This window comes from Homalodisca vitripennis, chromosome 2, assembly GCF_021130785.1.
Source record: "Homalodisca vitripennis isolate AUS2020 chromosome 2, UT_GWSS_2.1, whole genome shotgun sequence".
NCBI classification, from domain to species: domain Eukaryota; kingdom Metazoa; phylum Arthropoda; class Insecta; order Hemiptera; family Cicadellidae; genus Homalodisca; species Homalodisca vitripennis.
In genome coordinates this window covers 177,672,878-177,700,724 of record NC_060208.1, presented here as the reverse complement: position 1 = coordinate 177,700,724, position 27,847 = coordinate 177,672,878, and the positions used below count along the sequence as shown (strand labels likewise).

Sequence of the window (27,847 nt, the reverse complement as noted above, 5' to 3'; positions counted from 1 at the left end):
AGGAAATTACATTAAATAAATGGAGGGAACACAAAGTTCACGTCGGTCATGGGAAAATATATTCATGTAAATGACACAGTAATGGATTGAAAATGAAACTATAGAAATTAGTTTGAAATTAATATATTTTACTCAACAAGAGTTACTATTCCCTAAACGCTTTTTATGTTATTCTAATCGGAAAACAGAACAGGAAGATATAATAAAAATACTAAACAAAACATTACTTTTAACCTAGAGTGATTAAAAAAGATATTATTATTATATACAAATAAAAGAATTGTATAATGACTAGTTTAAAACATATCAAATCTATAATAGAATAATGTAGCTAAATTATTTTTACTTATTTTAAAACGCACAAGAAGCAGAAAAATCTAGATAATACTGATAAGAACAAAATGAATACATTTAAATGATTTTCTAACGGGCTTATCAAATATAGGCCTACTACTCAGTCATGTAAATAAATTACACTAAAAATAAATAGAAATAGCTGATCCCACCTTTCTAGTCATAGCTAGTTTCTAGTCATAGCTAGTAGATAGGGTTCTCTTTTTACAGTATTTACAGGGATTCTCGATAACTTACAAAATGGTGTTTTTCAAAAGGACATAATCTCACATATATAACTAACAGACTAGCACACAGTTCCCGGGTCTGTAGAGCTTGTACGCCTACTGCTCTCTTACTAGTAGTAATCTGGTGGAAACATTATGTAATCGTCCATCCCTGTCTTCTCTCTGATCCAGGGGACCACTGCTGATATATTGGTGTAGACGCTGGGCATGCCGTCCCCACATTTGTATCCCCACGAGACGATCCCCACTTGCTCCCTCCGTCCTCGCACTAGTGGACCACCGGAGTCTCCCTGTGAACAGATAGAAGATATCACAAAACCTGAAGACCCGAGCTACTAGTAACGGGATATCCAAGATCTATAATAAAATCAATAATGATGTGTTAATTTGTTAAGATAGGAGAGTACGGAATGTAATTTAATCGAATAGTTTATTGCAATTGTCACTGTAGTCACACTCCAAACACTCTTCTGAAGGACAAAGCTCTGTAAAACAATGAGGCACTGTAGAATCCCCAAAAATATATAACATAACTGATTTGTTTTCACTCGATCAGTCTATGGCGAATTCTGGACACAAAAAAATGTGTGTGTGTGTGTGTGTGTGTGTGTGTGTGTGTGTGTGTGTGTGTGTGTGTGTGTGTGTGTGTGTGTGTGTGTGTGTGATGTGAAGAGTCTCCATTTATAGAAACTCAGATAACACCTAAGAACTAATGGAAAATTTGAATGCAAAATTTTAGAAAGAATCATACTCAGTGATAATTTAAAAAGATTTTTGTCATTAAGTTATTAATAGTTGTATTAGATATTATATTTTTTATATTTCATAATTTCTGTGACGAGTGGGGATAAGACTACATAGTTATATTCATAGTCAAAGTGTTTGTTTTTATAAACACTCTGTTAGTTTGAGGCGTTGAGTTTCTGTTTTAGGTAAAAAGAACAGTAACAGAATTATTATTGGTTTCGTTGAGGTATAATTACGTATATAAATAATTTATAAACGGGAGAAATAAAAGTGGGTAAATAGTAAGGTACCACAATTTTCACTATATCTCAAAGTAAATGTGTCATACGTACAATTACTTTGCTTTGGATTTGAAAACACTGAATCCGATTTATAAAATAAGAACTTGAAAACAATAGAAATATTGCACAATATCTTATTGAATACACTTAAGTTTGTATGTAAACCTAACTGGTTAAAGTCCACAACATCGAAGACTACATAGAAAACTCCAAAGTGAATCAGCCTGGGTCATGCGACTAGATTACTGAATTTTCCAGAATCTTGTGGTATACGAATGATATATTTATTTAACTATCAATTTCTTGAAAATCCTGTAAAAGACAGGTTTTACCATTATGGTCTGAAATAAAAGTTCAAATGGGATAAGATACAATTCCAAAACCGGTTGTAAACAATTCCTTTCATCGCGTGCTGCACCTAATAAGTTGAAATATATTTATGACTACATGTCGTAAACTATATTATAGTAAAATATCTTAAAGTAGTTATATTTCACAAGTTGTGTAATTCCACAGATACTCACACCACAGATGTCCCTGTAGCCGTCACCTGCACACATCATGCGGGGAGTGACCAGCCAATACATTTTCTTACATTCTTCCCAGCTGAATACTCTGATTTCAGTCGCAACCAGATTTTTGGGTTTCCTTAGTTGTTGTGGCTGCAACAAATAACAGAAAATATGTTATGCTTAATTATTTGTGGATTACCAAATTTGAATGTTTCTGATATGCAATTCTATGCTTGATAAGATACAAATTTTGTATAGGTATCTTATTCCTCATGACATTCATACCCCAAGGTGAATCTTATCTAAAAAAGTTCAACACTTTCTTATTAGAAAATTAAAATGCTGCAGTACTTGCCACAAAATATCAAATTACAGATTTTGAAATTGTTATTACTTTTTAAGACGTAACAATGACATTGCCTTTCTAACAACTGTCTTTATAAATGAACGTTAGGAGTAAAACTTAATTTGTAAGTCTTTATAATTATTATAAATTTTCCAGTTTTCATTGTGTTGGAATACTGCTAATACTAGAGATATTTCGGTTCAATATTAATTGTTTTAACATTTGCTACCAGAATAGTACATTCCACACTTCGGCCTATTCCAAGATTTTTAGTTTGTTAACAGTTTCTTATACTAGTACGAACCGATAAATTTGGAAGGATTTAAACCATAAATACACAAACATTGACTATCACACAGCGTAAACAGTTTCAATTAAACACGGACTGGATAATCAGTTATTTTGTAATGTTCACAAATAAGATATACCATAACTTAAATGTAATGTTCACATTATACATAACAGGAATTAATGATATTTGTATTATAAATTTACAAGGCTACTTTGAATTCAAAAAGATAATACATTGTCATTAGAATAAAATCAAACAAATATAATCTTTAATTAAAATATCAAGTTATCTATCCCTCAACGATAAACCATTTTGAATACACTTACCTCTAGAAATCCCCAACCTGACACCAAGACTCTTTCTCCCTCTCTGGGCATAGAGAAGGGGAGCGTCACAGGCGCTATCCCCGTCTTGAAGTCGAATGGCACTTTGACGAAGACTACAGCTACATCGTAGTCCAGTGTCTTTCTTCCAGAGTATTTCTCGTGGTAGATGTAATACTTGAAGGGGTGGACTGTACCCCCATAGCCTCGTGTCGTTGAACCTGCGCGGAAGGACATCCACCTCACTGGCTCACTGAAACATTGATGAAATTGTAAAATTTTGAGCCTTGTCTAAATATTGTATGTACATTTAAGTTATCATTAAAAATAATTCATTCAATACCATAAACATTGCGGAGCTATAAGTGATACATGTTTATAAGGTAATATCCTTCACTTTTTACAATCAAAGCTATTTTACTCAATATAATACAAAACAACAGGAGTACACTAACCGTCCAGTGATACTATTCAACAGCGTTCAAACAGAGGTATGTGTAAATCTATGGAATGCTTTGTCCAAAAATATTAGTTTTAGAAGTCAGTCTTATGACTGGAAATGGATGATGATATAATTTTCCAAAGGATTTACTGATGATGAATAGTTCAGAAATAAAGTATTGCATCAAAAGTCTTGTACAACATTACAAAAGAATGGTTTGGACTATTCACTTACTACACGCGTCAAGAATAACATTAATGTAATAGAGTTCATACTAACCAATCAAAGCACAATCTCGTTAATTTAATAAGTTTCAATAGCAAGACGCTGTACCCTACCAATTTATCACACTCTTCCTCAAACTTATTCATGAATTTTTCGCCTTATAATAGATGATTGGTTAATATAATTTATATCTGCAATAACCCATTATCTTTGGTATTTTTGGATTCCCATTTATTTTTATATTTTATGCTGAGTTATATTATTTAAAAAACACTTTTTACAGTTACAATGACAGCAATGATGTATATAAAATAATGTTTTTGGAAGACACTAGCAGATTGGTTATTGCTTTTAAATACTTACAGCATATGCATTAAAATAAAAATGTGTGAGATAATAATCAAAATTTAATTAATTTAATTTAAGTTCAAAACTTCACAAAGTATGAGTTGAAAAGCACTGATCAAATTATTATAATTACTCATTCCAAAGTAAATCAGAACGAAACAAAACTTAACATCAAATAAAGAAAAATCCTCAAGGTAATATTGGAGTATGTTTGCTATCACCACCTACTATAGATATTTCTTACAGATAGTTGGTGATTTGGTGTGCGTTCACAAAACATTAGTTAGTGACCACAGCATCAGAGAGCACTATTGTCACTAGGCATGACTCACGGCGGTGTAGAGATGGAAATTGTCGTTGTTTAGCGGCAACGTGCTGCAACGTTATACTCCTAGACGACAACAGGTTGCGGCAATGTGTTATTTCAGCAACTGTTTCCCAACTTATCATTGCGAAACGGTCGTCCGTCTATCCATTGCGCAACGTTCATTGAACAACGGCTGTTGCTTATAAAAATTATTGAAATACATTAAACTTCTAATACACGAAATTATTTATCATGATGGATTTAAACTTTATCATTAAATTTGCCTAGCCTCGGTACTAAAATGTATTTTGAAATAATTAAAAACTCATGGCTGTATAATTAAGAACAAACTTTCAAATTGAATCTCACATTATTCATACAATTCTTTATGATTATAATAATTTGTAAAAAATAACATTTTAACACAAAATGTTATTGGATCAATAAAGCATTGCAAAATTTAATAAAACTCTCAAGAATAGTTGTATTATATGACTGATTAATCCTTCATATCATTTTATCGTTGAGAATTAGTTATACAATGGAAAAATAGTAATATGGATTTTGTCGTAAGTATTAAAATAATTAGTCAGGAAAAAATAAAACAAAAAATATTTCAGTTTTTTTGGTTATATAAGTTTAAACAGTACATAATTATAAAACTCACACAAACATGGTAAAACTGAACAATGTATTTCGTGTATTAAACATAATTGAACAATTAATTTTGTCTACTAAATGTAAGTTATACTACGGCTTTATAAAACCGATGTACAAGCTGATATTATCGAGCTATAGATCAATTTTCGCCAATTAAATAATAATTGTTAACACTACAACTCTGCTGTTCATTATAACCCCGTTGCTGAAATAACAGATGAAGAGTTTCGAGTTTGCCGCTTTAAACTGTTTCCTTGTAAGGCTCGCCGTTGCCGGCAGCGAAATTAATGAATTCATTGTTCGTTTTCATTACGTTGCCAAAATAACATCGAGTTTCTTGCAACACGTTGTGGGACGCCAAGATAACCGTTGCCGGCAGCGAAACGTTAGAATTCATTGTTCGTTGTCATCATGTTGCCAAAATAACATGGAGTTTTCTCGCAACACGTTTTGGGACGCCAAGATAACCGTTGCCGGCAGCGAAACGTTAGAAATCATTGTTCGTTGTCATCAAGTTGCCAAAATAACAGGGAGTTTCTCGCAACACGTTGTAGGACGCCAAGATAACCGTTGGTAGCGAAACGATTGAAATCATTGTTCGTTGTCATCACGTTGCCAAAATAACAGGGAGTTTCTCGCAACACGTTGTGGGACGCCAAGATAACCGTTGCAGGCAGCGAAACGTTAGAAATCATTGTTCGTTGTCATCACGTTGCCAAAATAACAGGTATTTTCTCGCAAAATGTTGCGCGGAGGTCACTGTCAGTAGCGAAACGATAGAAATCATGGTTCGTTGTCATAAAGTTGCCAAAATAACAGGGAGTTTCTCGCAACACGTTGTGGGACGCCAAGATAACCGTTGCCGGCAGCGAAACGTTAGAATATTCATTGTTCGTTGTCATCATGTTGCTAAAATAACAGGGAGTTTCTCGCTACACGTTACGCAGAGGTCACTGTCGGCAGCGAAACGAATGAATTCAGTAATCTTGCTGCATCGTACAGTACACACTCCTGTTCTTGTCTGGGTGTTTCCATTGGCCCAAAATACAATTTTGCGAGTCAGTCGGGAAAATCTCGTTTTATACCTCGCGAAAACCAAGACAACCATTCCTATGTTTGTGCTAATGCAAATTACGTTAACCAACAGAAATGTATTAAAGTAGTTCTTTAAACATTTATCTGCCCGGTACTTATTATACAAAACATATTTGTTTTATTTTTGTATTGTTGTACTAATATACAACGACATAAGTTGAATCGTTGAACGGACCTATACAACAGGAGTTGCACGCTTGCGGATACCCACATGGAAAGTTTATATTTAGATAGTGGATTAAAACAACCTACAAATTTATCCAAGATACGAATATGTACCCATAATTTTAATTTCACTTAAAAACCCTTGAATACTCTCTAACGTCATAGAACACTAAAAAAATCTTAAAAAATTACAAATGTTGTTAATTTACTCATTGCGAAGAATGCCAAAATAATATTGTATTGATGTTGGACCAAGACTATACTTAATTTACTCGATTTATGAATAAAATATATATTTTATGAGTGTCATTATATATATAGTTTCGAAATACAATTAAATTAATTTTATGACTAATTCAGAATTTTGTCCACAAAAGCACTTACTTGTATACGCAGTGCGCTGCAGTCAGGGCCCAATTTTGAGTGAGAACAGATCCCCCACAAACATGTCTCCGACCTCCTTCCAAGGACAGCTGGAAAAATAATAATAACATAATTCTTATAATAAGTATGAACACAAAACATATTTACTCTTAAATTATTTATTTGAAACCACAAACAAAATATTTCGGCTTTAATATTAGTTTTGCAAATCTCATTTAGTAAAACTGACATTTTTTATCCCGCATTAATCCCTATACGTCGGCATCACAGCTGCAGACTTTAATGTTCGTAAATCGTATTCGTACATAAAGACATGTCAGAACAACGTAAATGTGTACTTATTTGTACATAATGACTAATGATTGATGAATATACATATTTCATTATTTGCAGGTAGAAATATTAACAGTACATGGTAGGGTATGTATTTTATCAAAAAGGTTTCCTTTTTTTAATTTTTATATAAATATTATTTTTGAAAACCTGCTAATTCTATGAACTAAAACCGAATATTAATGTATGTATAGTGCCTAACATAAAGGGTGCCAATATTTAGATGATTTTTTTAATTTACTTCCAATATAGTCGTAAATATACCACATTTTAGAAAGTATCAAACACAAACATATGCTAAAAGGCAGCAATAATTTAACATATAATAAATAGACAAATAAGTCATGAACAATATAAATACACTATACTATACTAAACATTACTCCGCATAGCTTTTAAGCACACTTTCAAAAAAGTTTTGCATTTAAAGAATGGAGAACAATGAAACATGGCGAGCCGATGTGGAGTAATAAAAGCCACAAACATTTAAATTAATTTATTATTTTTATATTCCATATAACACAATTTATATTTCTAAAATAAAATTCATAAAAGTAATTGTTGTTCATTTTCGTATTGTTTCTGAAGTATTTATATGAATTTAATCTATATATTTAAATTATATATATATATATATATATATATATATATATATATATATATATATATAATAGTTTGTAATATAAAATAGATCTTTCGTCTCGGAATCTCAGCTGACCAGTCTTGGTAACCAAGAGACAGGAAATTGAAAAAAGACTAGAATTCAAAATTATTAGACTTACTTGTGTAAGTGCAGAGAGTTTCAAGACTTCTGAAAAAAGTCCGTACTGTCAAACCAAGAATTGTGAGGATTCAGACAATCTGAGATTAATATGACTGGCGTTACAAGTATGAAGGAAATATTCCTTAAGGTCGATCACTGATCACGGTGACATTATTCGGACGAGAGTTAGAAAAAAAAAAAAACAGGAAAGCATTATTCAAGAAAATACGAGTTGCACAAATAGCATTTTATATTTGATTTTAATGCGATAAACCTTCAGAAATTATGCTAAACCTATAGATACAGTGTCAAGAATTGCATTTGTCCATCCTAATGTCCATGATCTGATAATTCCTCATATATTGTTATTGTTATTTTTGCTAATTAATTTTGCCGGTGTTTCTTCTTCAGTGTTTTGGAAAATTATTCATCACTTATAAAACTGATATATTATTATTACTGTTAGGAATAAAAATGGTTCATGAGTATTAATAATATATTCCTAAAATTAGTACGGGTAATAAAAATTTAAAAACAATAAATTAATAACAAAATAAATAATATAAGTCAATGAAATTTCAATACCTTAAACGTAACAAAATTTCACAACTATCCTGTTTCTTCAGAACGCTTTGCCATTTTTTATTATAAAGTATGAAGTTACTTACATATGAAGTTTTTATATTACTATACCTGATAAGGAACGTCTTCGATTGTGGTTTCGTATCCACCCAAAATTCTGTTTTGGGCTACAATTTGACCCCATTGGGATAGAAACACTGGAACATACATTATCACCATCATTAATTATAATTTAATATCGTAACTGTAACTAATAAAATAATTGTTTGATAATAAATTATATGTATTGGAGTGTATATCACATTATTAAAACGTAATGCAAATCAATATAAATTTCCGGAGCTACCTGATGGTGAAATATTTGATTTATTAAGTCTCAAACTGAATATAAAAACGCTATAGCGAATGTGTGTTTATTAATACCTACAACTTTATTGTACTTTATACGATCAACAAGGTTGCGTTCACAATGAAGACTATACAAATATGATTGTATAGAAAGTATCAGATTTACAACTACAGTAGTAATACTCACCAGCAGTGAAAGCGATAAGACATCCAGTCCCAACTGAAGCGATCGTGCGGCTCATGGCGGTCTAATGTCTCACGTACTCCCAGACCTTTAATAGATAACACATATCAGCAGAGGAAGGTAGTGGGAGTTGATATATCAAACAGTATGAGTAATGTCACAGGAAATGCAGCTGATAATTCGTTACACCTGAACGTCTATTTGGTGATGAAATTCAGTCGTTACAAATGGGTTTTCTCGCTCCACACGATAAGATATAACTGAAGAGTATTTTTGTCAGAAATATTTACACCATTAGTGTCTGGCCTTTGCTAGGCCTTCAAATTTGAGTGCATAACAACACTTTTTATACATTTTTCTATATATTTGAGAGAATATTGCATTTTAAATTATTAATACCAATATTGTAACAACTACTGTTATTCTGAAAATTTAAAAATTTAATGTACTACAATAATTTCCCCAGATAAGGCAGTCTGCTGCCGTTTTCAGTGGGTTCTAAATATGTTTTACTATAGATTTCGTGGGATATAGAATACATAATAATACATACTCTCTCACCACACTTATCTTGTCTAGCACTGTTCAACAACGTTATCATTAGGCTTGTGTTATGTCCATTTAAGTTTTAATTTTTTTTCAATTTATTTAATACACGTTGTATTATTATTGCATGAATTGTAATTTAGGTTGCTGGTCTGGTTCTGACCCTTTATTGACAAAAAGTGCATTTTAATTCACCAGTTAGTAAATGGTAGTCTCAGTTCAGATCATTTACGATAAATGATGCTCCAAAAAGTGAACGATACACCGCACACTGAATAACCATTTACAGCATTCTAAAATATTATTTGCTGCTAAATAAATATTTTACTGTTTTGCATACAAGCGTAGTAACAATCAACAATTTTTAAAATAGAAAATCTAATTTAAATGATGAAAATACTAATGATGTTCAACAAAAGGCGCAGAGTAGTATATTATTTGATTTGTAAACCTCATCCGAACGTTTCTCTTTGTTATCTACTAATATTCCACAGTAATAGTGTGAAATGAACTTAGTATCCACTATTTCCAAGTTTTAAGTATAAAGAATTCATTTGAGAGGAAAGGTTCTTCATTTTGCGAGAAATAGTTTCCAAGTGGTACAAGTCATGAGTTTGTAATACTCTGCGTGATAATAAACCCCATTTATACAGATGTATACAAGTAGAGAAAGGTATAAAACAAAAGTAAGGCACGCTTTTCGTGTTAAAATTAGAAACAGAAGAACATAAAAGTATAATAAAGTCGTCGCGTAATCATACGACTCACTACAGCCTGCACACTACATTCCTTGGGTATTCCCTACGGGAACATTTTCCAGGTAGAAGAGAGGACTCTTACCTGTGGGATGAGGGCGTGACAGGGCCAGCTGATTGTGAAGCGCTATCATGGTTGAGTAGATAGGTGTGGTATGACGTCATACATGCTATTAGTTGCTACAGTGAACTCAGCGTTATCAGCTGCAAGCAATAGTAATTAGTGTACAACTGGGTACTCATTCATTCAGTAACAGTATATGTTGTAATGAGTCACCACAGCCTAATTAAGTAGAAACACGTTAATGTGTGGGTTTTGACAAGTATTTGGATTTACCTCGTTGCCATTAAAACAACAGGCAGAGCGATAGCGAAGCGTTAAATTAAGCTTCATGCGCGCGCGCACACACACACACACACACACACACACACACACACACACACACACACACACACACACACACACACACACACACACACACACACACACACACACACACACACACACACACACACACACACACACACACACACACACACACACACACACACACACACACACACACACACACACACACACACACACACACCACACTCACAAATACATAAACAAAATCGAGTTCGATGATGGTGCGTGTCACCCCATGAGATTCAGTCGAGCGTTATCGAACATTTTTACATTGGTCTTATGGGTAAGCAACACATGATGGCAATTAGAAAATTCCAGAATAAATAAATTTGATAAACAACTGAGTAAAGCGATATTACACTTCAACATGCGGCGTATTCCTAATTGATGCATGTTAATTTTTTGATCTATGTTGATCTATTCTTTGATTGTGTATCATTTAGTACAAGAAGTTGAGGACATCCCTAATCGACGTTGACCTTTAAGGACCACTGACTAATTCCGGAATGACAGGATGTTCCGAATAGATAAAGGAAGATCCCTTTATTACACCCACCCTAAGGAATGATATCGTGCTGTTTAACAGGTATGCTTAGTGGTTTACTGTGTTTCAGTCTCTACCAGTGAAAGCGGGTAGATAAGTTGATACTCTCTCACGTTTACGCGTGCTAATACTTAGGAGACCAACATAAACTTTACCAAAATAAATATTTATACAATACGGTAAACTATTATTGTTTAAACAGTTTAAAGTTTATTAATTTTTTATGCACATAAAGTTACAGATTTGCATTAATATTGATTAGAGTGGAATTTGTAATTTACTAAATCAATTTTTATTATGAAGGGAATTAAGCATTAACACCGTAATATTTTGTGATACTCGTGGAAGGCCTAGATCAAATTGTTAGAGAAATGTGCCTAAGAGAATACACTTTAAAATTATTTTAGAACTCCATTGCAGAATTTACATGTAAGAATATAAATTTAACATAAAATAGTGGAACAGCTCATTCTAAAAAGACTGTCATGAAAACTGTCGATGTCTTAAAAGAGTCACAATTACGTGATTGCTCTTTCTTGTTTTATTTGACAGGAATAGACACGAAACAATATCTGCCAGCTGATATCCCCAGCTGTAGTCACTGACGTAAGGTAACCCTCGTTAGGTCACGTGACGGACTCCCAGTCCTCCCTGGGGGGCGCTCACTTGCACGAGCCAATCTGCTAATGCTCCCTCAGGCTCGGAGACTAAATATTTGTTGAGGGGAGCCTCTCTCGGCACGTCACGCTATGATGATGCAACCACGGTCCGCACGCCATGAGCTTCCTGACAGACCGCGAAGTGAGGTCAGCATACCCGCATCCTGATCTCAAGGTCGGCAAGTGCCTTTTGTGACCTCTATAAGGCACCAAAACACGAAGAAATTTTTTTTGATAATTTCGTTAAGTTTTTTAAATTAAGTAATAAATTAATGGAATACACAAAATGAACGACATTTTAAAAATAAAAATAAGTTTATTCCATGTTCAATCTCATCAATAAAAATTCATACTTTAGGATATCTCGAAAAAGACTAAAGTTTACCTACCCATAAAATGCTTTTTGGGATCCTTGCTAAGCATTAATTGAATCATCAAAATGATTTTTTAGTCCCAGGTAGCCATGCATTCCAATTAAATCACACAATTTATCTTCACAAATACTGAACATGTTAATAATTTGTAATTAAATGATTATTTACATATTAATCTAATTTAAATTACATAGCGTGTTAAAGAAACGTTCAAAACGAATTTGGATATAATTTAAGACATACAGACACTTATTGGTGTATCTGATTATATATTACTAATGTTAAGATTAAAAATGGCTAATGGTTTGAGAGTTGCGAATATTTACAATTTATTTATGTGGATGAAGTCTCTCAAATTGATTGGATGATGTGGAAAAATGTTTATGTAGATAATAAATTGCCAACGAATCAACATTTGATACAGAACATTAAACGTAAGGGTCGAAGAAGGACCAAAAATGTTAATTGCGTGACAAGCGCAGTAAAGTACTGTTGATTACATTTAAAGTACTGCAAGAGCAGAGATAAATTACCATAAATATTCCACCGAAAAACTCGACATTTCTTACGAACCCATAAAGTGTTAAATACACGCTTAACAAGTACACATAATAATAAAAGCATTGAAGTTAATTTTAAAAAGAATAGGTGTGTGTGTGTGTGTGTGTGTGTGTTTTATTAAAAAAATTCATAACTCGTGCGTGTGTTATATTACAGCATTATAATTGGCAGAGCTTCGGCAAAGCATCTCGGCAAGGCTCCAAAACCTGGTCTCAAAAAGAAAGCGCTGAGGAGAAGTCGCAGTGTTGGTCTTGGTTTCAAAACTCCCAGAGAGGCCATTGAAGGTACATACATAGACAAGAAATGTCCTATCATCGGAAATGTGTCCATAAGAGGGCGTATCTTGACTGGACTGGTCCAGAAGATGAAGATGCAACAGACAATTGTGATCCGTAGGGGCTAGCTTCACTACATCAGGAAGTACAACCGTTTTGAGAAACGTCACAGGAACATGTCTGTTTACCTTTCACCATGTTTCAGAGATGTCAGTCAGTGTCACGGTCAGTGAGTGTGGTCCTCTCAGCAAAACTGTCAGATTCAACGTTCTCAAGGTCACCAAGGGAACAAGATCCAAAAAGAGTTTTAAGAAGTTTTAATTACTGGCATTAAAGTAATGTTTATTTAAAGATTAAAGACCCTTAGGGCTGAAAAAATTCATTTATGTTTGTTCGTCCGTTCCGAACGATATGACGAAAACGATATGTCCATATGACTTATGGACCTGACATTGTGCATGAAGCTTCATTTCTATATGGGGAAAACTGAGTTGCATGTCCCCCATGATAGTTGGGTGAGTGTTAGTGAATAATTTTACACCAGTCTTATCGGTAACCACGATGACAACGAGAAAATAGGAGAATAAATACATTTATAAACGCACCCAATGCATCCATAGTAGATTTAAACAGGTGAATTGTTTACTTATATAGCCTAACTAAATACAACACATAAAAAATCATTTTACAGTGAATTTATGTGAATATGACATTTATTATCCAACCATTGATGAGAAACCCAATTTAATTAACACAAATCTGAATGTTTCATGTGAAAATATATATTCAGACAGATTACTTTACATTCTGTATGAATTTTTTATTTCTACAATGATGAGTTATATCAAGCGTTATTTTTGTGTCAACCCTTTTTGTATGATCTCGAGAATAAGATTTGATACATATTTCAAAATTTTGCATGTAATTTTTACAATTACAAGGTAGGAGTACGCCATATAATGTGTCGTGTAACAGACTTCGCTGAGATTCAAAGTAAAATTTCAAGTCCATACCTCATTTTATAATTGCCAGATAGAACGACAGACAGTATGGCAGATTTTCCCGTTCCCTGGCAAACAATATGAAATTGTGACAGCCTACAGAGTGCTAGGTTTCAACGACCAAAATGAAAATCCACACAAATCTTTTTCCATACAATTTATAGTGTTCCATTTTAATTCATATATTTGATTTAACTATTCATAATTCATTCTTTTATGTAACAGCATTGTAATTTTACATTGTTGTTTGCCTTAACAACACGAAACTGCGCTTGTAATACAACATGTATCTCGGATCTGAGTTTAGGGAGACTAAACCCATTTTCAACGTTTCTATGTAAATCTTGTTGGCAGAGTAATCTCTTATTTTGGCTCAGCATGAGCGAAGCGCATCACTCAGGGTGCCAAAATCTGTCTGTCTCTAAGACCAGCGGATATCTAGTGAACATGACCCTCCATGATTTGGATGATCGTTAACCGATCAATCAGAGGGATATGTCAAGAAACAATAACTTACTTATTTTAGACGCATGAAATTTCATTTCTGCGTAGTCTCCTGACATAGGGCAACCTTCAGCGCTATTAGAGATAGTAAGTCAAGGCTGTTCTCAGACAATGGGATGAACAAATCACCAGCGTGCCTTCGATATGGCCTGTTACGTTAATATCTTTGTTTAAATTAAACTGATTGAAACTAAATTTGCAGGAAATGTCTAGTTTTAGTGTATTGAAGTTCTGAAATATAGTATAAGGATACTCTTGTTAGAAAATGTTATAATTTTCTCAAAATTCACGGAAGGGTACCATCAAGGCTGGCCATGAAAATACACTATTGAACCAAGTGGAAAAATGTTTAAATTTGAAACGATTTTCAAATGCCGGACAATACATTTTTACGTTGGGTTTCACATAACCCATCGCAAGTATTTCTTCTCCAAGGAGATTATATTTACGACGCTTCTTATTCGTTAATATTAAATAAACAAGTTAGAAGTAAGCCACACCATGTGTCACGTAACAGACTTGTTTGAGGTTGTGTGCAAAGGTTCAAATCTGTAACTGATTTCATTCTCGAGATGTCCTACAGATTTAAGGCTCAGTTTGTTTACGACTTTATTTATTATACTGTTTCCTCCTTGCTGTAATGGTTACCCATAACACCAATGTAAAAATACTTACTAACTCTCAACCAAAATCTCATGGAGTGACATGCACTATCATCAAACTCAGTGTTACCTATACAGATACAGAAGCTTCACGCAAATCTTTTAGGTCTGTACCTCAGTTTGTTGTAGAGATATTGTACGAAAAGACAGACGGAAATAAGAATTTTCCAGCCCCTTGAGTAATAAGCTTCGCCAACGCACAGACAAAATTATTTAAGAAACACAATTTCCAGATCTAATACAACAAATTTTAACGGACGTTACACACGTACTTGTTTGTTATGTGTTTACATGCTAAGATGATAAAATTACGAGTAGTTGGTCTAGTTCACTGTATTGAAGGAGAAAATATGTTCCGTTAACTAATATTGCCAAAGAAAACACCTGCAATTTCATGAAGAATAATTAATGCCTTTAAAAACAGATCGCGTGATTAAACAAAGTGCACGGCATAAAACGCAACATCGATAAAACACTCAAGCTCTGACACCCATTTGCTTTTAATAACCTCCTACTCTCGCGTTCATGTAATAATTCTACAGTAGCTAATACGGAGTTAAAACGTAGGTAAGCTCATTCGACTGCCTGGACGTGTTTTATTCTCGCAAGAATAAGTTTTGAACCGCTACGAAGGCATTTCCTAATTTGTCGCGTCTAAAATTCGTAGTATTGGTTCGTAAAACAAGAGCAGTGTTGTCACTTGATGTTAACACTTCAATGTCAACAACTCGGCTCTCTGAGTCAGCGGTAGCGGCTATCTCAAGTGAGGTGACATTGTAAGTGACAACGCACACCACTAGGAAAAGTTACCGACATGCTACCTCGGATATTGATATTATATATACAGAGAAATACAGCCATGTCATGATCAAGTAGATCAACTTCAACAGAGATGTAACTTAAAAGACAATATATCACTAAAGAATATAAAAATCCAGGAAGTGGAATTAAGACTTTTTGACTAATTCGAAGAAAATGATAATTAAAAATAGTATTTGTGTCAAATACCCCGTCAGAATAGCTATATTAAAAGGAAGGAATGTGTAATATCAAATAAAACCTGATACAGCGAACAAGGCACTAAAAGAAGCAATTATTGTAAAATTTAAAATTAAACTGAAAAACAAAAGATTGTACGTCATATTATTCTTTAACTATATATGAGAAGATTCAATTGCTTTCATAATTTACCTTGAAAATAACGTGCGGAGATAACTTTATTCACTTTAATCTTCACTTTTAAAAAATTTCGACATAGCGACGAAGTTAACAAACTAATTCACAAAACAAAGCACAGAGCTACATCAGCAGAAATAGACCGACCAGCTGGGAGGATGGTACTGGACTGGCGCCTTCTGCAAATGTAACCGACAGTCCAAGGTCACTCACACAGAAGAGAATGTTTGTGTGCTGGCTTACAGGGACGTGTCTGTTTCATTTGTCACCCGGAGCATGAATAAAAAAATCTTTCAATAAATTTTCTCTTATTTAATGTTTGCTATAATCGGGCCATTCAACCATTATATTTTGGACGAATTATTTCAGATGGAAGAGACCCGACTCAGCAATACTCACCCTTACTAGAATGCAAAGTATTTATCCTATAATATCCTACCCATATCAATATCAGGGGTCTAAAATAATTAATTTCTGAACATTAAGTCGTGTAACAGCTTACCAGTCAAAGGCACTGCTAATGTTAAAAATAAAAACCTGAACATTTTCTTTTAACTTGGTTTGAAACCTTATAGATTGAAGGTTAATATTAATGATATGTTATTTTAATTTTACTACGGCATTATTCTCTTTAGGTAGGTATATAATTTTCTCGTAGGAATATCTTACTAAAGGTTGACGGAAACTTGAAATGTTTGAAGTTGTTCACATAATGTTTAGAATCAGCTTCTAAAACATAGAAATGCCTCAAAACTTATTATTGTTCCTGGATTTTTATGCAATATTTTAAATGCTACATCATACTGTTTTTATCTATCCTTGAACTGTTACGTACCAATCGCCTGATTGTTAAATTATTCCCATTTAAATGATTCCCATTCTTATTTCCTTTTCAATTGATAGTGAATCCCTATTGTTAGGGTTGTCTTTTGAATTGAGATTATTTACTTTAGCTGCCCATTAAAGAAATTTTTAATCGAAACATCTGAAAAAATATTAAAAAGGAAATACTATGCAGTTTTTTCATGTTATTTAAAAATATCGTTGAGAGAATCTACAAATTATACCATTAAAAAAAATAAAAAATCAATAAAAACACATTATTAGCCTGCTGCCTGAGAGCCTAATACAATACCCTTAATCCAATCGTCTCACATGGGTGTAGTACCACTCTGTACCATTACATATTTTATACAAGGCCCGCTGATGGTGGTTTGTTAGGTCTAACTATCGGATGGCGCCGCGAGCAGTGTTCCTGTGATATTTCTATGTTGTTGCATATGCAATTCTTGAATCCTGTCAATTCTACTGAAATTTTTGGTTGATAAAAATATTTTACTATATTTAACACAGACTGCCTCATCGGCGAATTAAGAACGCCTTCAATTAGTTGAGAACGCTAGTGCCATTCTACATTAGAGTCTAACATTAAGAGTATTGCCTGAAATTGAAGGCAGAGACGTACTCTGTTCAGCAAGAAAATTACTTTGGGGTGGGGAAAGATGAGAATATTTTCATATCGCTGCCATTCAAAGAATTACCAATGAGGCCATTATTACAACTGGTGGCGTTTATGTTCTGATACTAGGGCCATTATCAAAATCACTTCTGAGTTTTGAGATAAATTATTCAAAGTTATAGTAATATTTGTATAATTTGTATTTTGTTACTACTCAGTTATAGGCAAAGTATTTTAAACATGACAGATTGAAGGATGGATACTTCAACAACTCGCCTCTTTGAATCTGCGGTAGCGGCCAACTCAAAAGAAGTGGACTTTTATGTATTATAATAACAACGTAGATCATTGAGGAAGCTCTTGATACCTTGCCTCGGATACTGATATTGATTCTACTGAGTAATATCGCTATATCCAGGCCGACTTCAATATAGATGTAACCTCAAGGACTATACAATTAAGGTCTAAAAATTCATGGAGGCGGCAAAAAGCACTAAGATGTATGTAAATTATTTCAATAGAATTATAATTGTAAATATAATACTTGTGTCAGATACCCCGTAATAAAAGCTATATTTAACATAACGAAAGGTATGACATCAGACAGTACATAAGGTCACAGATAAGGTATGATCCATAGTGTAATAAAAGAAGAAATTATTGTAAAAAGTTGAATGCTTACTGAAGAACAAAATATTATTCGTCAAATACTTAACCATAAGGAGAAGTTTCCATTTACGTGTTCATAATTTACCTTGAACTTATCTCAAACTTGTCTCAGATTTTAGTATTCTTTTATTCTATACAAACTGACTAATCAAAAACATGGTTATATTGTACCGTTATTTAGTTGTATTTTATATAATACATATTTTCGCAACCCTGTTACTCGTTACTGGTTAGTATAAGTTACATCCGATTTTATTGCAACTAAAATCTTGGCGTATAAATAACCTACTTGGCATGCGTATTATTTTTTTCTCTCGAGAAATTGGTAGCTGCCGTTCCTGCAACCGAGGAACGCCTCGCGCGCCTTTTCCGCGAGATTAACTTTTAGTCTCTGAGTTAGATTTTAACTATGAGTACAACTTTGAGTGCTTCCAGCTTTCTTCTTTTAAACTTCTAGTCTATTAATCTTCACTTTTTTCCAACTACAGCTGCAATGTCCAGCCAAGATGCTGACGCCCGCGCTTGTGAGTCGCCATCAACGTGAAGGGAAGTCAACTTTAAAGTGTTATTAATTATTAACTTCGTATACAAAATTCCCATAGAACATTGGAACCATTAGGCCCACCCTCATGATATCATTTACTCCATTATCACTCTATTTGGCAGCAAGGTGGCAATATATTATTTAATAAAAATATTTAAGACCTAAAAGCGGTGTTTTTATGTTTATTTACCACAGTTAAACAGTATAAGTAAACTTTGCTAATCGAGTATTCATATCCACGACTCAGCGGTATCCAACTCCATTTGTTTCGTCCATTCGGTACAATATTCACTTTTGTTAAGTAATTGAATTACATACAGTTTTATGTTTTAATAAGTTTTAACTACCACCTAACTAATTGTTACCACCAACAACACCATTAATAATAAAAATTCTAGTATACAATAATCGTTTTTATGTATATAAAGGTTGTCATTAGCACGATGATTTCTATGTTTCTACTCATTTTACATTTTCCTTATTTGCTAAATACAAGAAATAGCACTTTCTCTTTATGTCGTTAGACTCCAGTTTTCATCCTTTCTCTAATCAACCACTTTCTCTATAAGGCGACAATCAAATATATCTATGAAAAATCCGGTTTAAGAGTATAGAGTTTTTATTGAAGGTTCATTAATAATTTGGGTAGTTTGCCAGATAGTTATTAGGTAAATAGTAAATCAGTATTAGTATTTAGTATAGTAAATTGGGTTGTTCTCACAATCAAACTGATCGGTTTGTATGTTTTGGGTGTTTATGAATGTTTATTAATATTTTCAAAACAATGTTTAGTTTGTTTTAGATATGGTTTTCTTTTACATGTTTTGAAAATGTAATAGTACACGGGAAAAGGAATAAATAATTGTTGTAAATTGAGTTTAGAATGTTATATGGTGTATGACACAAAAAGTAGTAATCAGTAAATAATAAAGAAAACCATTATTAATAAGAAGTAGTTTCAGTGCATGGATGTTCAGTCCGTTCTATTTGTGTTATTTTTAGCACTGGGATAAGGGCTCTCATTTCATTTTTGGGGTTTTATCTAAAAAGTGCAAGATACACAATGAGTGTGTAACAGGAAATGTTGTGTAGCCTATTATCATTATTGAATTTGATTTGAAAAGTGGATTAGTCATCACGTCATACATGATAGAGGGAGAAAAACGAACACTACAGTTATTTCTACTAAAACTACTGCGTAAGGTTACATATTTGTCATCCTTATTTGAAATATTGTTCATCCATGTTAGCTTTCGATTTTTTTTCTTTATTAAAAAAAGGAGAAGCCGATCCCCTTTTAAGTCTTTTTCTACCCGTCCTCATGGACCACTGACCTGTGCGAGGATCTTATCAAACATAATAAGAGGGAGAGTCGATACAGTACAAGGTCGATGGTACTGATAAAAAGTGCCACAGACAGGATTTGAACCTGCGCTATCTCTAACTCAGACCCAAAGTAAAACGTCTTAGGCCGCTCGGCTACCGGCACTCCAAACATTCATTAGCTGTTTATTTAGGTGTGGAAGCCTTGTTTTATATTTGAAGAATGGAAATTTCTTGACAACATTTCTTCAATTCAATTATTTTTTACTGCTTTGATAAATACAGTTTTAGAGGTGCAATGCACTGTGGATAACAGTAATAATGCATGTTAAGTTATCTTATTTTTTTTACATCCAATCGTTACAACCTCACCTTGCATATCCTCTTTTTTTCCGAAATCGGAAAGTACGTTTTATATCCGTGTAGTTTGTAAATACCACTTCCGCCATCAAATGACCATTATTTATAAGTGAACTTTCAAATGTTGGGAAAACTGAAACCCTTAGCCTCCTCAAACCATTTTCTAATGCTACTACACCTATACTTCCTCGACACAAAATTGGGCGGATTATTTTCAGGACTTGGCAAAAGATATTGTCGCGATTACTAAGTTTTATTTTCGGTAATTCTTGATGAATCTTTCAATTATTATTCAATCTAAATGATTATGATTTTTAAAATGGTGTACAACGTCTAATTTGATTTAATATACTAAAGTCGTAGTAAAATTATATCAGTATCTGAATATTTTATTCCTTTCCTAATGGAAATAAATCTTATCCATACATTTTAATTCCGTTTTCTTATCAATAATCTTTACCACTTATATAGCCATTTATTTTCATAGACTTAGGACAGATAATAACATCTCAATAAATTATATCAAATAACAATTTTGTTGATAAATGGAGGCGGAGTTTGGTTTGATAAAGTAGTTAGTTGTTCGGGATTATTACTATCGGTAACACATGGCTTCGCACGCAATTTCGCAGGATTTACACGTATATGAGCACTTCTGGTTCGTGTGAATTATATTTCCGACGCCAAGAAAATATGTAAAAATTGTATATTTATAGCCATTGTGATTTATCCCGGAATTAGTATTTGTTACCACAGTTTATTATACCTTGTTCCCTGATCAAGAAAATATACGTAAATACACAGATCTGAGAGGACTACTTTGGTAATAAAGCTCTTAATTCTGCCCTTTGTAGTTTACTTCCAGTCTAAGATATTTCTGGTACCACAAATATTTGAGCTTGACATGTTGCCCTGATCAATAAAATATTTACATAAACAGATCTGAGAGAAGTCTACTCATGCAAAAATACAACTAAGATGGGTTTTAAACATTCTTTCAATTTATATTGACACTTAGACAGTAACTTGTCTTTGATACCTGTGTTACAGTACTAACTAAGCAATGGATACTTAATATTTGGTCAAACGTACAGTTAAAAGTCTATTTTTACTAAATCTTTTAATTTTCTTATCTGGGTATTTTTTTACTCTGTGCTCACCAGCAGTTGTATAAAAGGTTTAAATAAGAATTGTTGTTACTATTAAGCCTACTCTATGTGTTAAATATTATAATACGTGTTAAGTAAAACACACACACACACTTACACAGTTTTTTTTATAATAGTAAGAATGAAATATCATACTATTATATGATGATTGAACTAAAAATATTTAATACTCTTCCAACATGTTAGTGCATCCTTTTTTATTTCATTTCTGCATGAAACTATTTGCTGTACTTAAAATTAGCTTCTTGCTCATAATATAATAGTAATTTTTGTCACAAAGACCAATAACACTAGTAATTTTAATTGAAGTTTACTTTTTGAAACTTAATTTAACACTTGAATTGGTTTATTTAGAGAATTTATGGAATTGAATAGATCAGTTAAATTTATTTAAAACATAATTTAGTTCATGTGAGTCCATGTGTGGTATTATACAGATTAAGATCGTCGTTGACAAATCTTCCCTAAACGAGAAAGGCACAGCACTAAAAAAATATTCGATCACAAGAAAATGCTCGTTTTCCTAAGTTTACTTACATTATGAAGCAACAAAACACTACATCTAGGATTTATGCGTTACAATCTTGTGTGGTATATTAGTAGATCAGACTTAATAACAGAGTAGATTTTCAATACAAATCCAAGATAATATAATAAAATTGAAATTGTAGTCCAAGATAACAATGAAACTCATAGAAACTGGTATCACCTCATAAATTTTTCCTTTGTATTTACTTTTTTCTTACTACAATTTACCACATAAATTAGTAAGCCAATGTCGTACAGAGTATTTCAGTTACATTCCTGAGAACATTTAATGAAACGGTACGTCTTAAATCAGTAATACTTCTAAATTAAAATATATTAAATTGTAGTATTAATTAGAAGTCACTACATTGAAACCCTTCTAAAACCACCAATTCACATATTAATGAAAACAAAAATATTCTTTTTGACAAAGCAATCACTAACCTTAACAACACAATTGTGAACGAACTTAGAGTACACTTAGCTGATCTGGATACACGCTTAGTTTACAAACCAAACACAGCACCGGGTGTCAACGGTGTAACTCTCGACTTGACTGGCCAAGGTATGTACTATTATAGCCAGTCCTCCGTGCCTGGTGCACTGGTTCGTGACTCTGATCACTGACCTCATCACGCGCGGGTTTTCCCAAACTGTACCACGACCTAATAAACACAAAGGTCGTTTGTTGACAGTCTAAAAGAGCTGCTTTGATTACCTGTAATTGGTCGCTTCAACGTTCTCTGTGAAACATCCGGAATTTAAATTTCTAACTACTCTCAGTTGATGATGCTGATGGAATAGTCAGACGTACTCATGTAATGTTCAAATCTTGCGTCATGAAAACCCGCTTCCAATCTTGGAGCGAGCTGTGTTTCCTCACTAGAAGGAAGTTGTTAGAAGCTTTCTCAGGATTAAAAAAAAAAAAAAAAAAAAAAAAACGGAAAGGTGTAGAATATTGAACCTATTAAAACACCAACTTAAATAGTATTAAGGTTGGGCCGTAAATACTAGATTCAGAATAGATACTGGATTAACAATTAATACTAATGAAGCCAAATTAGAGTTTATTGTAATATCTTGGAATGTTGGTTCATTACCGTAACGGTTAGATATAAAGATTAAGTTTATTTTGAGATTCATAAAAATATTCTGTCTATATCATTCAAGGTTTTATAATAAGGATGTTGGGTATAAAATTGTTTATTTAATTATCGTGCCCTTATTACTGAATACTGCGTTTTGGTGAATCTCTGGGTGATTTTTGGATGCCATGAGGGTTAAAAGATAGAGAAGTGAGCTGCTCTGTAATTTTGGTATAGTCATTTGGAACCTAGAAATAATAGATGTTGAAATGAATTGTTGAAAAAATCACAGATGATTGTAAAGTAAGGTAAGTATACAGGTTAAGTGCGAGAATGGACCTGATAGCTCTAACTTCCCCTGATAAATAATAAAATAATTCATTCACTATAAACTTTCCTTTGGTTGATTCAAATCTTTTGTATTATTTGTACAAAAACAAGAAGGAATAAGAGTACTTGAAGTAGTGGGTACAATATGAGCTGTTAATTAATCCATCCAAATTCCAAAGTATGATAAGGTTAGGTTATAATTTTTCTGCAAAATCATAAAGCTGTGACAATAATTTTATTCCGAAAGGTCTACATCTTAGAGTCTCCACGACCATAGTGGACAGTGAGTTTCCTAATCAACCTAAATTTCAGGACCAAATTGACCAAGAATTCCTCGCTCTAAAGATGTTGCTCGGATTCCGAGTAAATGTTGATGACTGGTAATCCCAATGGTTGGTATTCATTGGAGTGTCAATAAAACACGTGTCTCTGGGTTGTTTCCAGATGCTCTTGTGTGTCATTGTCACTTCAATGATAGTCAAGTAACGAGATAACCAATCATTAAAGTCGTGTCAAGCTTAGGTCTTTGCCAGTTTTAAAGAAATAAAGGACATACAGGCTTTATGATGTTCTTGTTTAATGTTGCTGAGCTAATCATTAGCAGGTACAACTGTAGACCCCGTTCCAATAAAACCACCACAGCCAATATACAGATCATATCCAGAGAACGTCAAATCCATGGAAAAGTCGTTTCCGACATTTCAAACAAAACCAGAGCTCGGCAAGCTATGAGTGCCCATGTCGCCACACAAGAAGTCTTGATGTATGTATATTATGCCTATAGTTATTTCCGTCTGAGATATGGGTTGGTCTTTTGGGTTAACTCTCAAAAAGGACAGTTGAAATAGGCATATTATGTATACACAGTCTAAGTAAAACTGTTAAGGGACCACATTATAGAGCAGACATATTACTTTGCATTAATAACATTCAATAATAGTACTTGATCATTCTTATTATCAAAAGTATACAAAATATTACAAAGTCAGACTTTTATAACTTGTTGTTGGTCTATACTGCAAGAACATGAATCAATGAATCAATAATTAAATAATCATTAAGTGTTTACTGTAGTATTTTACAAATCATTGTAATCTACATTGAGTCTGTACATCGACTACAAATACAGACTACACAGAATTTAAAAAAAAAACGAGGATGTATCATGGATTTGCCTTGGAAAAAATTGCGGTGCTTCACTAAAAACGGACTCCAGCCATAAGACATTGACGACAAAGGGGGTGCTAAATCAGTGCAGTGGCCGTGTCCAGGACCTGAATAAGCACCCTCTTCGAATACGAGGGTTCTAACTCAGCGCCTTGACCGTGTTCATGTGCTGATTTAGCACCCCCTTCGAATATGGGGGTCCTAATTCAGCGCCTTGACCGTGTTCATGTGCTGATTTAGCACCCCCTTGGATCTAGGGGCTGCCAAATCAGCGCCTATACCTTATTGATGAGATGAATAAGCACCCCCAACGGAATAGAACAATAAACTTTTAACCATATTGCGATTTATCAAAGAGTATATTTACTGCAATGCTATGGTTTACTTAATATTTCAAAAACAAACAGTTCATTACCAATTATAAAAATACTATGCATCAAATACACTTAAGTAAAAAAACTAGGTTCTAGGCATTCAAATACAGTACAACTTTATTTTAAAGTAAAATTAATTTGAAACCATGGTACGAACAACGCAGAGGAACTGATATTGCTTAAATCCGGCACGTGTAATAAATATACATTTTTTTTTTTTTTTTCCTTTGGGATATTGGGGTGGATTTCCTAGATCCTCACACGTCAACGTCAACCTGAGCTTATTGTGTGCCCCTTTGATGTTAGAGGGGTAAGCCTATCTTCGTGCCCTTAATTAGGCTAAGAAGCTTTTCCCCGATACTAGCATCTGGTTCGTCGCCTGGTTGTTTATCACCGAAAAGAGCCCTTCTCCTTGCTCCCAGTCTCTCACAGTCCAGTATTATGTGTTTTGCAGTCTCTTCAGACTTATTGCAGAGTCTACACTCCGAGTCCTCATTTCGTAAACCTAGAGTGTTTAGGTGTTTCCTGAAGTGGCCGTGTCCAGTGATCAAGGCAATCACTTGCTTAACCCGATCCCTCCCCAGCCCCATCAGCCATCTGGTGAATCCGGAGCTAGAATCGGCAAGCAGTCTTTTGCCGAGTGCTTGTCCTTGGTGACTCTGCCACCGCAAGCGGTGGTGTCTTCCTGGACCATTTGTTTATACTTTGATAAGCGGCTGACTTGCTTATACCACAACTCGGTTCTGGAACCGGTGTATGGCATGCTTGCTCCGCTTTTGGCAAGCCTGTCGGCGCATTCGTTGCCACCTATGCCTGTGTGGCCCGGTACCCAACCAAGACGCACACAGTTGCGTGATCCAAGCTTGCAGAGAGTGTTAAAGCACTCCCACACAAGCTTGGATGAAATGCTGTAGGAGTCAAGAGCTTTAAGAGGCTGCCTGACTGTCTGACATTATACAGATGTTCATTTCCTGTGTACCTTCTGGTGAGGCCTAGGTTGGCACAGGCTAGGATACCAAAGATTTCGGCTTGAAATATGGAGCAGTTCCGACCCAAACTGCCGCTAAGGGCAGTTCTAGGGGATTGACTAAACACTCCCATATCCAGTTCTACCCTTAATAAGCGAGCCATCCGTGTACCAGACAAAGCTCTTTCTTATTGTTGGGATGTTATCTTGCGATTTCCACTCATCTCTGGAGTAGAAGTCAAACAGAGAATGGCTTATTGAATACGAACTCCGTTCTCATTGTGTCGGAGACCATTTCGAGAATAGCGCTTGGGTTTACAGCTTCAGTGATGGCGCCATGGCTCGCGTTAGACGCGCCATTCCTCCACAAGCCAGCAACCATCAGCCGATAAGCTGACTTACGCGCTTCAGCTTTTATATGAACATCAAGAGGTAGAAGTCCTAAAGCCACCTCGAGGGTCGCTGAGGGACTGCTCCTGAATGCTCCGGTTACAAAGATTGTGCCAAGCCTTTGTAAGCTTTCAAGCTTGGCTTTGGCAGTTACCTGATTCACCTTTGTCCACCAGACTAATGAACCATAAGTGATTTGAGGCCTTACAACTGCTTTGTAAAGCCATAGTGCTATATGGGGTTTTACGCCCCATGAGATTCCTGCAAGTCTCCTGGACGTCATGAGCGCCCACTTTGCTTTGTGCAGGATATTATTAAGATGATCATTCCACGTAAGCTTATGGTCTAGAGTCAGTCCTAAATATTTGACTGTCTTTGACCACTCCAGCTGAGTGGATGCGAGTTTCAGCCTAGAAAGAGACTCTAGGTTCTTTTTTCTAGTGAATGGTACAACTACTGTCTTAGAGGGATTTACTTTCAGTCCCTCTCCCTGACACCAGTTGTGTACATGTTGAAGGTTGGTATTCATGATATCAACAACAACATTTGTGTATTTTCCCCTGTACCATAAGGACTATGTCGTCTGCATATCCTTGGACATAGATTCCGTTGTTAGTAAGGTCCTCAAGTAGACCATCTACTACTAGATTCCACAGTAGAGGTGACAGGAATGCCTCCTTGAGGACATCCCCTTGTGGGTGCGATCACAAGCGATACTTCATTGAGATCGGGCCCTGATCCGTCTGGAGCACAGCATGGCCCTAAGCCACCGGCACAGAGCTGGCTCGAGGCCACGTCGCTGTGCTCCACTTACCATTGCAGTGAATTTGGCATTGTCGAAAGCTCCTTCAATGTCTATGAAGGTGCACAATGAATAAATATACATGGTCAGAGATTATATCAACCTATTAACCACTTTAAAAACATTTATTTATTTATTTTAATTTTTCGAATACCAATCAAACGCGGGAAAATTTTGAACCGTGAAATTGTAATTTTGCGACGGCTAAGGGCCAATTATTTTTAAGGCCGCATCATAAACTGAATTATACTATTTAAAGTGAATAGTATAATTCAAACACACTTGACAAACAGTTT

The 27,847-nt window shown here is 34.3% G+C and overlaps 1 protein-coding gene and 1 pseudogene across 3 annotated transcripts; one reads left to right on the top strand and one right to left on the bottom strand.

Moving 5' to 3' along the window:
- Positions 1-107: 107 nt before the first annotated feature.
- LOC124355087 (trypsin epsilon-like) lies at positions 108-22,978 on the bottom strand. 3 transcript variants are annotated; one of them, XM_046806030.1, is made up of 7 exons: positions 22,881-22,978; positions 8,922-9,006; positions 8,498-8,583; positions 6,709-6,797; positions 3,086-3,335; positions 2,134-2,271; positions 108-871 (listed from the first exon to the last, which is right to left on the bottom strand). In XM_046806030.1, the coding sequence occupies exons 2-7, from the start codon at positions 8,974-8,976 to the stop codon at positions 692-694; spliced, it is 798 nt and encodes a 265-aa protein (XP_046661986.1). In that variant the 5' UTR covers positions 8,977-9,006; positions 22,881-22,978; the 3' UTR covers positions 108-691. The 3 variants fall into 3 exon arrangements, with proteins under 3 accessions (XP_046661986.1, XP_046661984.1, XP_046661983.1); XM_046806028.1 differs by lacking the exon at positions 22,881-22,978 and adding an exon at positions 16,400-16,551; XM_046806027.1 differs by lacking the exon at positions 22,881-22,978 and adding an exon at positions 10,305-10,423.
- Positions 11,950-13,392, top strand: LOC124355915 (annotated as a pseudogene).
- Positions 22,979-27,847: the final 4,869 nt, after the last annotated feature.